Here is a 14,281-nt window from a genome sequence, read left to right as displayed (position 1 = left end):
CAATTATTCCACGGGTAGATTTTGCTATTTACATTTTTTTCCTCCATAAACTAAGCCTAGGCACTTTAAACACCATCTTAACTGATTTTATTCTCTCTATATTTATTATTATTACACAGCGGTTCTGCCCCAGGGCTACTTTGGCCCTCTGTGCCTCAGGTTCCCCATCTGCAGAATGGGATGGTAATAGTATGCCCTTCTTAGGGCTATTGTAAGGAATAAATACATAAGGCACTTTGCACCTGGCATAGAGCAAGTGTTCACGAATTGTGAGGATGCCTCTTTTCATTGTTGTGCTGGTTGTTTGGGGGTGTCCTAGAAAGGCTGATGGAGAATTTGGCAGAGGAGCTAACGTTCTGCAAGCCTGCCCCCCAGTGCTTGGTACCCCACCCCCCCAGGGCAGGACAGGCGAGGACTGAGCTCTGATCTCCTCTGTAAAACCTTGGGCACGTGGCCGTCCCTCTGCACCTCAGTTTCCCCACCTGTGAAATGGGCTGGTCCTATCCCCCACCACAGCCGCCTCCGCATGGGGCTGAAGCCAGGGCAGAGTGAATGAAGGCAGGAGGTCTTAAAGCACAGTGAAAGCTCAGGTCTGACTCCTGAATAGCCTCCCCCATGGTCTGTGTTACTCTCTCTTTCTCTCTCTCCCCTCTCTCTCTCTCTAGTTCTTAAAGAACAACCCAGACTCGAACAAATATGAGGGCTGGCCGGAGCTGCTGGAGCTGGAGGGCTGTGTTCCCCAGAAGGTATTTTAGGGCGGCTGCAGGACTCAAGGAGCCCCTAGCTGTCCTAGCGTCAGGTGCAGCGGGAAGAAGGAAGCCAGGTGGCCTGTGGAAAGTTCCTCAGGGGGGAGGGGGGGCCGCGCCCTCTGCGAACCTCCCTTCTCCGGAAGCAGCGCCCTCCCAGCCGAGGTGGCCAGCCATCAGGGGTCCTTCCGGAGCCCATCTGCTTTCCCTTGAGGCCAGTGGTTGCGCCCAAGGAAGGACGGACTGCCTGCACCTGCAGCGCACCATTAAATTTTATTTTTGCTGATTTTGAATGAATTCTTGACCTTCCGATGTGCCGCGTTTCTCCCTGGGATCGAACTGGCCCAGGCCAGGTTGGCTCGGGGCGCAAACTGGGACGAGTTGGTGACGGCTTCGGGCACCAGGTTAGGCTGCTGGAAGACAGGTTGATATCCTAGGGATTTCGCCCAAGGGTGAATGAATGAATCGTTGGCTCCCAGCATGAGATGTAAGACCTCTGGGAGCAGAGAGCGCCAGAGGACGGGACACGGAGCACGTTGTCTTCCTCTGCTGCTTGCATGAGAGCTGGAGGCTCCAGAGCCGGGGGGGGGGGGGGGGGGGGCGGGGGGGGGGGGGGGGGGGGGATGGGGGGGGGGGGGACACCGTGTGAGGAAGGCTGGGAGGAAGAGGCAGGCTGCTGGGCAGGCTTCAGGGAGGACATCCTGGCCGTCTTCGTCTTCGAGTGGCTCCCCAGGGGCAACCCCTGAGGTTTATTGGGGAGGTGATTCTGGGAAACAGTGGGGGTGGGGAAGGGAAGGCAGCCAGGAAAGGCTGTGTTGTCGACTCTCCTAGGGCTGTGGGTGAGTGGAGCTTAGTTCCTGGAGGACCCCCAGGAATCAGTATAGAATACACACATCAGAGATGTCTGAGCCAGGGTGAGGGAGCTGAGCTGCTTGTGCACCCATCATTTCTGGGGGGCTGCTAGTGTTGGGGCTGATGGGAATTCCTGAGCGCTTCTTGTCTGCCCTGCAGAGGAAAGCGTGGCCGTCCGTGGCTGCACAGTGAGTCCTTAGCCGAGAGACGTTGATACCAGCCACTGGAGCCCACGGAGGTGGTAAGGCCCACATACCCTGCCCGGGGTCTCTGAAGAGGGCTATGGGTGGGGTGCCTAGACCAAATCCTGGGAGGGGGACATGGGAGCAGACAGGACTGGTACCTGGGCTCCTGGAGTGTGGGCCAAGAAGACTGCAAAGCTCCCACAGAAGTGCAAATGCCCTGAGCCGTGGGCCAGCAGACAGGTCCTGTGCACACCAGTGAGGTGGGGCCCTGGGCACGGGCGGGGCTTCCAGTGCGCCAAGAGGGTCTGGGGTAGAGAGGAAGACGAGAGTGTGGGACCCTGCGGCCAGAGGACACGGTGGGCTGGGACTTGGGCTACAGTTACAGTGGGGTTGAGATCAGTGTTCAAAGCCCGGTAGGACAACTTGGAGCAGGTTGGGCTGAGGAAGTAATTCCATTACCCCATTTTCCCCCGGTGCAGATCACTCTCAGGGATTAAAGGGGGAGTTTGCTGGCAACCCCCACTGACTGCTACCCAGACACTCCATTTGTGTGGTGTAGGATGCCTGGCGGCTACATAAGCAAATGCATATGCTTCATCCCTCCCCTTTTGTTCCCAGTGGCAGGGTCCTCTGTTCACACCTGGCCGTCAGTGCCAAACAGGGCCGCCGCTGAACCCGGTCACCCTCCCTTTCCAGTCCCTGGGACCGAATGGTGGTTTTCTGCAGGCCCTGGACCCTGATGGTGCCACTCCTTTTCTCTCGGCTGACCCACTTCTTGTTCTCCTCTGTTGCAGGCAGTGTGGTAGACAGAAGGCAGAGCCTGGGTCTGAGTACTGGCTCTCCACTGGCTAGCTGGGTGAGCAGATGCCACCTCTCTGAGCCAGGAGCTCCCCGGTGAGAAATGGGGGATTCGATCTGTCTCTCAGGGGTGCATGGGCAGGAAATATAAAATATCCACAACGCCAAAAGTTGTCAAAGAAGAGAAAAAAATATATATATATATATATTTATATATTTGTGTATATATGTATGTATGGGAAAACAGCTGGCCAGATACCCACCCTGGGAATGAAGAAGGGGGGCAGGAAATTTCCATTACTACCATAAACACCTTTGTATGTTTGGGATCTTTCTTTACAACCAGCAAGAATACCTTATAAAATTAAAAGAACCAGTAAGGACTTCTAAAGTGAGTTCAGGGCCAGAAGTAGGGCTAGGCAGAGCTCTGGGCAGTGGCCGCTATTTTAAAAGGACATGGGGTGGCCTGCTGGTTGTAAGAGAAGACTCGTGGTACTTTTCCAGAAGCTGACTTGCATAGCACTTCAAAGAAGATTGAGAAAATGTCAACAGGATGAGTCAGAGAATTGGGGAAAGGGTCTCCCGGAGTGGGGGAGCACAGCGGAATGGCTGGTGCCCACCCAGGCCCCCTCACCCAGTTTTTGCCTCTAGGAGTCCATCTACAAGCCTCTTTGGAGAACCGCCCTCGGTCTACTTGTTCTTAGCTCCCAGAGGCAGAAAAAAGAGGCCAGGAGGTGCCAGAGTTGACATCACGGCAGGATGGTTCCTAGCTGCTGACCGCCCAGCTGGAGTGTACAAGCCCCGCTCCCTGTCCCGGGGCTGGACAGCCAGGAGCTACAATCTACACTCCACGGCTCCCCCAGGATCAAGCTGGGAGCTGACCTGAAAGTGTCCCTTTGCTTGGGTGTGTCTCCTTCCCTATCCTGCTCCCCTACCGCTCCCCTACCTGTGTCCTTAATCACCTGCATGAGAACACTCCCCCCCAAGTCGGCTTCTTGGGGAATCCATCCTAAGAGAGGCAGCGACCATGGCCAGCCAGGTGGAACTGAGCCTGGGCGAGGAGACAAGACCACCTGATAGGAATTGTCATAAAGAGAGTTCCCGGTGAGGAAGCCGCACTTGCCGCTGCCACACGGGACCTGTAGGAGAAGCCACCTGCTGGTGCATGCTGGAGAACACGAAGTGGGCCATGCCCCTCCCGCCTCCCCTCCTCAACCTGGGGCAGGCCTCAGTTGGCACATCCTCCACATGATGGCAGGGAGCCCAAATGACCATCAGTGGTACGACCGAAACCTACCAAGGAGATGACATTCTAGAGCCAGCCCCTTCTAGCCCCACCCACCCACCCCCGCCCTGCAGGGTGGGCATCACAAAGTAGCAAATACCCATCAGATGCTCAACACCATTTTCAGGGCACTGTGGCCACTATGGAGAGCCCCCCCCCAACCCCCCGCCAGCTCAGAATTAGGCAAGACAGTCTAAGAAAATGGCTGTAGAGAGTTGGGTCTACAGCCCCCTTCTGAGACTGTCTGCTAGTCCGTCATTACTCACCTGCTACACAAGAACTGGGTAGGCACTGGGGACACCATGGTGAAGAAAACCAGATGCAGTCCCTGCTCATAGGCCAGGGGGACCCAGCTCAAGAGGCAGTAGGACTTGATAAAGGCTATGTTTGTTGGGGGTGGGGGGCAGGAACTGCAGGATCAAGGGAGGCATCCCGGAGGAAGCAGCGTCTACACTGAGCCTGCGGGAGACACAGGAGTTCACCGGGCAAAGAGGGGAGGGAGGCCAGGCCAGGGAGCAGCATGGACCAGGCCTGCAAGCTGGAGAGGCCTGGAAGAGGCAGAGGGGGGTAACGAGGGCTGAGTGGGCAGGGGTGACAGGCTTAAGGGTCCTGTGGGCTGGGTGCAGGGGCTCGGACTTTGTCCAGGAGCTGTGGGGACACGTGGAGAGATTGAAGTTGGGGAGTGACCCGATCAGGTTTGTAGTTTTTGAAAATTCCTCCCGGCTGCTGTATGGAGAAGGGAGTGGAGAAAGGGAGGCCGGTGGAGTAGGCTGCTGCCTCAGCCAGAGCGCTGGCCTTGGACCAGGAGGTGCCCTGGGGATGGAAAAAAGAGGACCAGTCCCAAGGATCTTCAGGAAGTAACCCGGACAAGACTGGAGGACGGATTTTTCTCACCATCGGGGTGGACAAGCCTTCAGGAGTCTCTGCAATCTACTCATGGGCCTCAGAATTTGGGACTCCTATTTCCCTATCCTCTCCCCATCAGCACACCACTCCTCTCTAACGGGACTGAGGCTGGGGAGGCAAAGGAGGGGGCGGTGCCAATGTTCGCGCAGCCCCTGCGGGGGCTTTCCAGCAGCTGTAATTCTGGTCCTCACCAGTAGGTGGCAGCCCAAGATAGAAGGGAAAGGTAGCAAGGTTACCCCTGCCCACCCAGTTTGGGGAAGGGTGCTGCGCTTAATGGACAGGAGGCCTGGGACTTAGGAATGGGCGATGGATTTACTATCACATTAACAGCATCACAACATCAGCACCTGACTTCTAGGGGGAATTGTGGTTGTATGCTCTGTGCAGGGGTTTATATGAATTTCATCCTCATAGCCCCATGTAGTGGCCCATTGTTGTCTCCTTTTACACTGGAGGAGAATGAGGCTCAGAGAGGCCAAGAGACTTGTCCAAAGTCACACAGCTAAGAAGCCTCAGACTAAGGGTCGGAATCCCAGCCTGTCTACATCACTCCAGGAGACACCCTTCAGAAATACTTGCCCTGAAACCACTCCGGGGTGAACAATGTTTTCTCCCTCCCCCTCCCCTTCCTCTCCCACACCCACTCCTTCTCCTCTTCCTCCTCCTCCTCAATGCCTCTGGAGACATTTGAAAATTGCTCAGAGCCTCTGAGTCAACGTTCTCAAAACCTTCCCCCATTTTGTAAGCCTTGCTTCCCTCTACAAGATTGCAGGTCAAGAAGGAGCAGGTGTTTATGTCCATTTCACAGATGGAGAAAGGCTACAAGCTGTGCCCAGGCCGCACAGTGAGACAAGGCAAAGCTGGATCTTGACCCCACACAACCAACTGTCTTTTCATAAATCATCTGTGTCTGCATCCCAAGCCCCTCCTTGGTGCCAGGCCTGTGCTAGGCTCTGGAGCCACCACCCCCATTCCTGCCTATGGCATGGGGTCCAATTCTTGCATTGCAGACCCACATCCTGCCAGGAGCTGGGCTTCGGACCTTCAGCCAATCGAGGGCTCCAGTCAACTAGGCTTTTAGTGAAGCTCATAAGTCATATTTCAGCAGGACTCCCAGCAGATGGGGAAAAATTAATAAATGGGTAAAATTCCTTTTCTCTCCTCCCATCCCACCAAGAGCCAAGCTGGTGGATAATTGTGGGATGGCTGCCAAAGGAGTTTGATCTTCAGGGTTGACGTATGGCATTTTTACTGCTCTGGCTGACAGTCAACTTAGTCACTGCCCTTTACAATTTTGTGGATGCTCTCCTTACTGCAGGAAATCAGAAGTGTACCCCAGCCATGACTGAAACAGGGAGAAAGGGAATGGGGGGGGCCGCTGAGGCAGGGGCTGGACCCAGGAGAAGGAGCAAAGGAAGAAGCCACATTTTTGCTTGCCCGGAGGGGAGAGAACTAATACTTGCCATGCAGGGAGCTCTTGCAACGAGCTAGGGCTGTGTTAGACACTCTACATACTTAGACTATTTCATTTCATCCCCCATCATGTACTCACCCACTCCACCTTTGTTGTGTGACTGCGATGTGCCAAGTTCTATTTTACACCCAGAGGGTACACTGATGAACAAGACAGACCAGGTCCCAGCCTTTGTGGAGCTGCCATTCAGGTGCAGGAGCTGAACAATAAAGACAGACATAACATCATTCCAGTTGCTGATAAATGCTATGGAAAAAATAATAAACAGCCCAGGAGGCCGGTTTGCATAAAGTGAGGGCAGGCTTCTCTGAGGAGGTGATAATGGAGCCCTCGGATAAAAAGGAAAGAATCACGCAAGATTTAAAAATTGAGTTGAGGGAGAGAGACGGGAAACATTGCAGGCAGAGAGAACAGCAAGTGCAAAGGCCCTGGGGTGAGGAGGAAGGGGATATGATCCAGGAATTGCCAGGGAGAGAAGGGAATGGGAAGAGAGGTCTGAGAGGCAAGCAAGACTTGATGGAACAGAACTTTGGACCATGGGGAATTTCATGCTACGGGCAAAGCTGGATCTAGAATACCTCATCCTGACCCTTCACTACCAACTGCCATTTCATAAATCATCTGTGTCACAAATCATCACCACCTCCTAGCCAGGCAGTGTGCTAGAGGAAAGGGAGGGCTGCAAGGTTCCCCCTGCCCAGCCATCTCTTAAGAAAGGGTGTTCTGCTTAGTCAGACCAGTTGCCGGGGACTTGCCAGTGGGCAGTGGTTTCATCCTGAGTAGAATTGACCGCATTTTAACTACAGCCCCTAACTTCTCTGGAGAATTGCTGTTGTCCAAATCCTCTGCCCAGAGCTTTACTCAAGTCACCTCATTTCACCCTCAGGCCCCCATGGGGTCGGGGGCCATTCTTTGGCCGAGTGGGGGAGTATAAAATGGAATGACATCATCTGATTTATGCTTTAACAGAACAATGGCCCCAGCAGTACACACCTACCTCTTTCAGCCGCCAGAGCAACCCTGTGCCATGTGATTATAGCAACACACACACACAGATGAAGAAACTGAGGCTCCCAGAGGTCAGATCATGCCCCACCCCTGGGTCACACAACTGTGAGGAAAGAACTGGGATTCAAGCCCAAGCTGGTTTCGGCCTTAACCTCATCCCATGCTGGCGATAAAAAGAAGGAAGGAGGGGTAGCAAGTGAGGAGGAGGGTAACTGCTGGGGGAACTTTGAGAACTTGGCTCTGAGCCTGGAATCCGGCCTCCAGATATTTTCCTGGCCCGAGCCCAGCCCAGCCCTCCCCGCCGGGACTACCGTCCTGGTGAATGAAGTACTTGGCTCTCAGAGTCTCTGCTCTGGGAGAGCCCTTGTCCCCAAGTGTCTTCAAAGATCTATTATTAATGGGGGCTGTCCAGCCCGAGTTTCACAACCCCACACAAGCCTGCCCCAAGCCCCACGCCCCGGCTGTCCCACGCAGCCTCCCCTGTCTGGGACCTGTCTGCAGGTCAGTGCCCAGCCTGGCAAGAAGGCCAAGTCCTGCCTGCTGGGCCAGCCAGAGGTCACCCGCTGTACCCAAGCTGCCGGCCGCAGGGTGAGAGGACCGCTTTGCTTCTCTCCCCCCTCCAACCCTGGATGCCTCAGTTTCCCCTCCTGAGAGAGGCAGGGGTATAAGAAGTGAGGAGCTACAGGGACCACAGGACGTGTGAGCCATCTGGAGACACCGTGCCCCTCTGACAGGATCAATCACCCTAAGCCTGTCTGAGGAGCTCTGGGCTTAGGAGCAGCTGTGAAAGCCTCCTTTGTGCCTGAGGAGAATGAGCCGCGAGAGCACAGGGGGCCCTGGCCCGGGGAACCCCCTGGGCCCCAGCTCCTGAGAACAGCATCAGCAGGGAGGACCCCCAGCCTGGCCCCCAAGGTCCACGCAGGCCTGGTGCCCACTCCATGCCATGGGAGCGGTCCATGGGAAGAAGGTAAGAGCCCCTGAGAGTCCTGCCGGGTCCGTGAACGTAGGGAGGGAGGCTTCATCTGGCAAGTGGGAGCCCTCCCCCACCCACCTGCAGGCTGCATGGGGCCTCAGTCAGGCACTGCCCACCTGCCTCCCTCCTTGAGCTCACAGCCAAGATTTGCATCGAGAAACCTGGCTGGGCGTAGGACAAAGCGTTCTGATCTCTCCATCCCAACAGACCTGGGGACTGCCCACTCTCGCAGGCTGGTCTGACACACACACACACACACACACACACACACACACACACACACACACACCTCTCTACTTCTGCACATACAGGCTCCATGGCCGCCCCTTCCCCGTGTGCCACGGGAGTGTCCTTGGGCAAGTTACTGAAGCTTTCTGTGACTCCTTTCCTCATCTGTAAAATGGGGGCAAGAGTCACTACCTCAGAGGCTTTTGGTGAGAATTAAATGAATTAAAATGCATGTAAAGTGTTTTGAACAGTGCCCGGCACATAGTGGGCTATATATAAGCTATGGTCTGTTATTATTAGAATTCTCTTCCTCTCCCTCTGCATCACCTTCTCATCTGGGCTCTCAGTTGGGGATTTGTATGCATAGCCTATGCGGTGTTTCTGAAAATGTGGTCTATAGACCCCCTGTGTCTGCCTTAGAGAGGGGGCATAGGAAGGGGCTTGCTCAACAGTCTCCTTCTTGGGGACCCCCCCCCAGACCTCTGGGATCAGGGGGAAGGGGAGGCAGGGCTCCCCAGGGATTCTTTTTTTTTTTTTTTTAGAATTTTTATTTATTTGACAGAGAGAGACACAGTGAGAGAGGGAACACAAGCAGGGGGAGTGGGAGAGGGAGAAGCGGGCTTCCCCCCTGAGCAGGGAGCCCAATGCGGGGCTCGATCCCAGGACCCTGGGATCATGACCTGAGCCGAAAGCAGATCGCCTGGGACTGTGTTCCCAGCGGTGTGGTCAGGCTGCCCGGGGCCCTGCTCCTGCACCTCCCTACTGTGCCAAGGAGCTGAAACCCTCTGGATCTCAGGTCCTCCCCTGTAGAGTAGGGCTGGTCCCCACCTCCCGGGAGGTGCCATGACATGATGCTGATGACGTATGTAAAACGCTGCCTGACACCCAGGGGGCCTCAATAAACAGGCGCTCTAATCCGCAGACAGCTCGTGGTTCTGCTCGACTCTGCATTTTCTGCCAACCCTGCCCATCCCACAGTTTTCAGATTTTAAGTAAGACGCATCATGGACCCCATGGAGGAAGCTTTCTGGACCTCAGTTTCCCCATATGGAAAATGAGTGTTGGGTGAGATAACCCCTGGGGTCTCCTTGTGCTGGCTTCTGCTTCCCACCGCCTCTGTTTCAGGTACAATCAGGCCTGGAATCTCCTGCCTGCCCTCAGCACCCCCAGCAGCATTATCCTAAAAGGTCGATGTCCTGGGGCTGTCCCTTCTCCCTCCCGCAGTGGCCAGCGTGGGTCACCTGCAGTTAGGGCAGGTAGATGATCTTTGAGCCCTGGCCCCACCCAACCCCTTGCAGGAATTCTCCTCCAGCTCCTCTGCTCCCCCAAAGGAGAGTGAGCTCAGCCTCTAGATCCTGCCTGAAACGTAAACATGCAGAGAGTCACCTTGGAGAACAGCTTCCCAGGCCTAGAAAAGACCCTGACAAGGTCTGGCCTAGGAAACGCAAAGACAGCTCATGGACTGCCTCTCTCTCTTCTCTCAGCCACACCAAGCATCACAAATCAATCCCTGCACCCTCTCCTACTAGGGCCAGAAGGCCCCAGAATCCTCCTCAGCACAGCAGCCCAGGAGGCTCCCCTCCAGTCAGAACGAGCCCCAAGACTGGCAGCCAGGCCTATCCCGGGCCCAGCCCCTCCTCCTGCCCTTCAGCGGGGGGAAGATCCCAGAGCAGAGCGAATGGGAACATGGGCTCTGGGGTCAGACAGACCAGAGTCAGTTCCTCCACACATACCCTGTGACCTTGGACAAGACAAGGCACCTTTCTGAGCCTCAGGTTCTGCCTCGATTAACTAAAGATAATAATCCTTCTCACACTGTTGTAAACGCTAAATGATATCATGCCTGGGGCCAAATAGATGCTCAGTGAACGCTGTCTCCGTGTGGGTTTGATCCTTTCATACCTGCGTCCTCTTTGAGCCACCCAGGGCACTGCTATCACACCCACGGCAGATGAAAACCCTGAGTCGGGAGCAAACACGATTTCCCCCAGCTGCTTAGGGGTGGAGCCGGCCCGGAGTTAGTTCGTGAGCATGTCCAGGCCAGGCCCTTTGTGGGGCTCCCTATCTGTGGATCACCCCCCACCCAACTCCCCACATGCCTACTGCTCTGTTTCTGGAGGCAACAGCCCAGCTGGTCTCTGTGGGATGTCCGTGACACCCACTGGCCTGTCCTATAAAGGTCACAGTGCTGTCCTGGGGGCTTCTCAGACCCCCTCCCACACTTAGGGCTTAATCATAGTTCTAATAAAAAGGTCTGGAAACCCCCTGGTGATGTGGTCCAATCCCCTCCCTATTGTACAGCTGGGAAGACCGAGGCCCAGAGAGCAGAAGGACTTGCCAGGGCCACGCAGCCAGGGTCAGGCCATTTCCACAAGGCCCGGCAACTCCAGGCCCAACTCTGGAAGCACACAGGAAGGCAGTGGGTCTCCTTCCCCGGCACCATGAAGGGTGGGACCAAGCTGCCCTCAGAGAGGACTCCTGCCCACTGAGTGCACAAACGTCCGCCCTTCATTTGCTCAAGCCCACATTTGTCCGCAAGACTTCGTTTGCTCTCACCCCAGGCTCGCATTAACAAACATTAACTGGGTACCTGAGCTGGGAGCTGGGCCAAGGAGGGAAAGGCATCCCTGCCCTCACAGCAACTCTCACAGACCTCAGACCCCAGCTGACGATCCACGGAGACCAGGGGTCAGGGCCGTCCGTCCTCAGTCCCCCGTCAGCAGCCAGTGTCCCTCCCTCAGGAAGGGGACAGGCCCACAAGCTGTTCCAGACAATGCCTACGCAAGTCCAGCGCCCCAGATGTGATCCCAAGTCTACCCATAAGGCTGCCAATACTAAAAACAGATACTAAATGATATCGCGGTATCAGAAAACGTTACTCGTAACAGCACACAATGCACCACAAGCTTCGGCAAAGATTCTCTCAGGCAGTATTCCCACAGCTCCCTGGGGTGGGTACTTGCATTACCCAAACAACCAGAGGCACAGAGAGAGTAAACGAGAATAAACAAGAGCTCAAGGCCACCCGGCTAGTAAGCAGTGGAGTCGAGATTTGAGCCAGGCAGTCTAAAGAGCCTGGACCCCTCAGCCAATGAACCGCTCTGCTGGCGTGTGTGAAGGTGGGCTCTGGAGCAGGAAGCACAGTGTTCAGTCCCACCCGGGTCCCCTGTCAGGTCCACCGGCTGATCCTCCCAGAGCCTCAGTCTCCTCGTCTGCTACGTGGGATCGTGATTTCCCCTCGCACACTGGGATGAGCGGAGGTGCCTGGCACAGAGTCCGTGTCAGGGAATGATGGGTCAAGCTCTTAACCCTGCTCTGGAAGCTGAAGGGGGAGCTCCAGCAGAGAGGGGGCTGGCTGTGCCCCCCAGATCCCCACTGGAACCCCTTGAAGTTTGGACACCTAGCATCGCTCTGCATTCGTCTCCATTAGAAGAAAGTCTCCTTGACGGAAACAAATGGAAAAAAAGACGAGCGATCCAGCTAAATTTGATAAATGGTCTGAAAGGGAGTGTTCGTTCTTTCCTAGTCCAAAAGGCGCCCATCTGGCTGGGCCTCACTGGCTCCCTGAACAATTATCCCCGCCGATGATGGATGGCTCCCACTCAGCCCCAGCACCTCGTTAGGAGGCTCCTGCTGCCCCTGCCATGCCGCGGCCCCCCACTCTGCCCACGGCCTCCGACTGCTTCTCTGAGGACAGCTGGGGCCCAGCGCCCCCACTGCTCCCCTCATCCATGAGTGCAGGGCACACCCCTGGGGGTTCTGGGAGGAGAGACGAGCACACATGCTGTAATCGTGAGCACAGACTTTGTCATTCAGGTCCAGGCTCCCCCTTTTGACTCCATCTGTTCACCCTGCATGATCTCCTCCCCAGCCTAAGCAAACTGCTAAACACACTGCCCGCCCCTTCACCGTGAGCCAGCCTCTCCACCTCCTTCCCCACCCTCACAATAGCCTGGCCTGGAACCCTGCAAAAAGTTGGAGCTGAAATTTCTTCCCTGGGAAAGCCCAGGGACAGAGGGTGAGGTCTGGGAGCTGTGGAGCTAGGTTCTGGCAGCAACTGAAAGGGGCATTTGAAAGCAGGCAGAGAGACCTTGGGAAACAGGGAAAGGGCACTTTTCCTGTTCCCTAAGGCCTCCCGGTGGGGCTTTCCTTCTCCTCTGCCCTTGGCTTCCCCAAGCTGGGTTCAGAAACTGAATGCCCTGGGCTGCCCCAAATGGATGCACAGGCTGGGCACTGCACAAAGGCAATGGATTAGCAGGGGTGGAATCCGGTGCACTCTCGACCAGTGGAGCCTGGTACCCAGGTGTTAGCTAGATCTGCCCAGAGGAAGGAATGCTGCTTTTTGATTTCACAGTGCCATCACTCTCAGCACTGCAATCGTCTCTTCTAGGACTAAAACTTCTCCTGTCCATCCTTATGGCTAGAAGCCCAGCTTAGGAGGGAAAGAAATCGAAGGAGAAGGAAAGGAAGAAAAGTGCCAGCTCAGCTGACACTTCTTCTAGGAAGTCTTGCCTGAGTGGATCGCAAATGTCTACTCAGGGCAAGAGACTGAGGTGGGGGTGAGGGAGAGCAAGCTTGTCTCAGGGCTGTGTTTGCATGAATAGGCTACAGGTTTTCCTAACCCTGGAAGATCACCAGGGATAGCTGGGAAGGGGCGGAGAGATTAGAAGGGCCTAAAGCTCCTTCAGACACCCCATGGCACCACCACTCCCCCTCCGAGTTCCCCAGACTAGAGCACATCCCATTATGTGCTCGGCACTCCCCCCACCACACTGATCATGGCTGTAATTTCATCTTTAGTCCTGTGATTTATCCAAGAAGGAAGGGAGACAGTGTTTGACCTGTGGCTCACCACCATGTCCCCAGCACCTAGCATATCATCAGTGCCCAGTAAATTAAGGAGGGAAGGGAGAGAGAGAGAGAGAGAGACAGCGGCTGGGTCTCTGGGGGGGTAACTCAAGGGTGGGATGAAGGCCAAGCTCACGGAAGGATCCACGCAGAACTCAGGCTGCAAAGAAGGATGTAGGCTGGACCCCTCAATTTCTCCCACACATCCCCTCCCCTCCTTCCAACAGCTTTAAGACTCTGACCCAAATTCCCACATTCTCCACCTCACCTCCAGCTGCCCCCCCCCCCCCACACACACACACATTTTCCACCTGCACGACTTCCTGGCCAATGCAAAACCTCATGGATTGGTTGTTCATCATTCATTCAACAAGCATTGGCTGGGCACTATGGGTACCAGGATCCCAAGCACGGGAGACAGACTCAGGCCCTGTGCTTGGGGTGCAGAGCCCAGCAAGAGAAAACTAAGTCACTGGGGATGACGGGGCAGGAGCTGGGTGCTCTGATGAGGGAAACACAGAGGAGCCGGGACACAGGCGGTCCACAAAGCAAGAAGAGCAGTCAGGAAGCTCCCAGACGCCCAAGCTGTGATCTGAGGAACGAAGGGTTAACGAGGTCAGGGGACTGGGAGAGGCTTCCAGGGGACGCAACAGGACCTGCCAAGGCCGGGAGGTATGAGGGGCATGGCACGTCCAGGGAACTGAAAGAATCTCTTGGTCTGCAGCAAGTCTTCCCGGCCTGCTAGGGCCTCCCGATTCCCGGTTCTGGGCTTGGGGTCTGCTGTAGGGCTGGTTCAAGTGCGGCCCCAACTCCCCACTCCTCCCCCACCCACCCCTCCATTCACCTTGCCACAACACTCTCCCCCCAGAAAACCAACGATGTATCTGCTTTAGACTTTTCGGTCAAGGAGAACATTCTCTTTTTTTTCTCGCTTTCGCTCAAGCATTCAAAAACAGCTGAGAACCAAGCAAGAGAGAG

At 55.5% G+C, this 14,281-nt stretch overlaps 2 protein-coding genes across 9 annotated transcripts in view; both read left to right on the top strand.

Moving 5' to 3' along the window:
• The window catches only part of FAM3D (FAM3 metabolism regulating signaling molecule D), a 46,130-nt gene extending 37,909 nt beyond the window's left edge, over nucleotides 1-8,221 (top strand). For 6 of the 7 annotated variants that reach the window (XM_073901458.1, XM_073901454.1, XM_073901456.1 and 3 more), the window contains 3 exons: nucleotides 666-746; nucleotides 1,758-1,839; nucleotides 2,578-2,751. In XM_073901458.1, coding sequence (XP_073757559.1) covers nucleotides 666-746; nucleotides 1,758-1,790 — 114 coding nt within the window. In that variant the 3' untranslated portion in view covers nucleotides 1,791-1,839; nucleotides 2,578-2,751. Of the gene's footprint in view, nucleotides 1-665; nucleotides 747-1,757; nucleotides 1,840-2,577; nucleotides 2,752-3,232 lie in introns of those variants that run through there. The other variant, XR_012380911.1, reaches the window with a different exon arrangement.
• Nucleotides 8,084-14,281, top strand: part of FAM107A (family with sequence similarity 107 member A) — a 51,346-nt gene continuing 45,148 nt past the window's right edge. Inside the window, exon 1 of one of the 2 annotated variants that reach the window (XM_025885307.2) lies at nucleotides 8,084-8,221. In XM_025885307.2, the coding sequence (XP_025741092.1) occupies nucleotides 8,198-8,221 (24 nt within the window). In that variant the 5' untranslated portion in view covers nucleotides 8,084-8,197. The remainder of the gene's footprint in view (nucleotides 8,222-14,281) is intronic. The other variant, XM_073901459.1, reaches the window with a different exon arrangement.

This window comes from Callorhinus ursinus, unplaced genomic scaffold (genome assembly GCF_003265705.2).
Source record: "Callorhinus ursinus isolate GAN/ISIS: 27379988/994484 unplaced genomic scaffold, GSC_fseal_2.0 scaffold15, whole genome shotgun sequence".
NCBI lineage: Eukaryota > Metazoa > Chordata > Mammalia > Carnivora > Otariidae > Callorhinus > Callorhinus ursinus.
The sequence above is the reverse complement of the archived record's forward strand: the minus strand, read 5'-3'. Positions and strand labels throughout refer to the sequence as shown.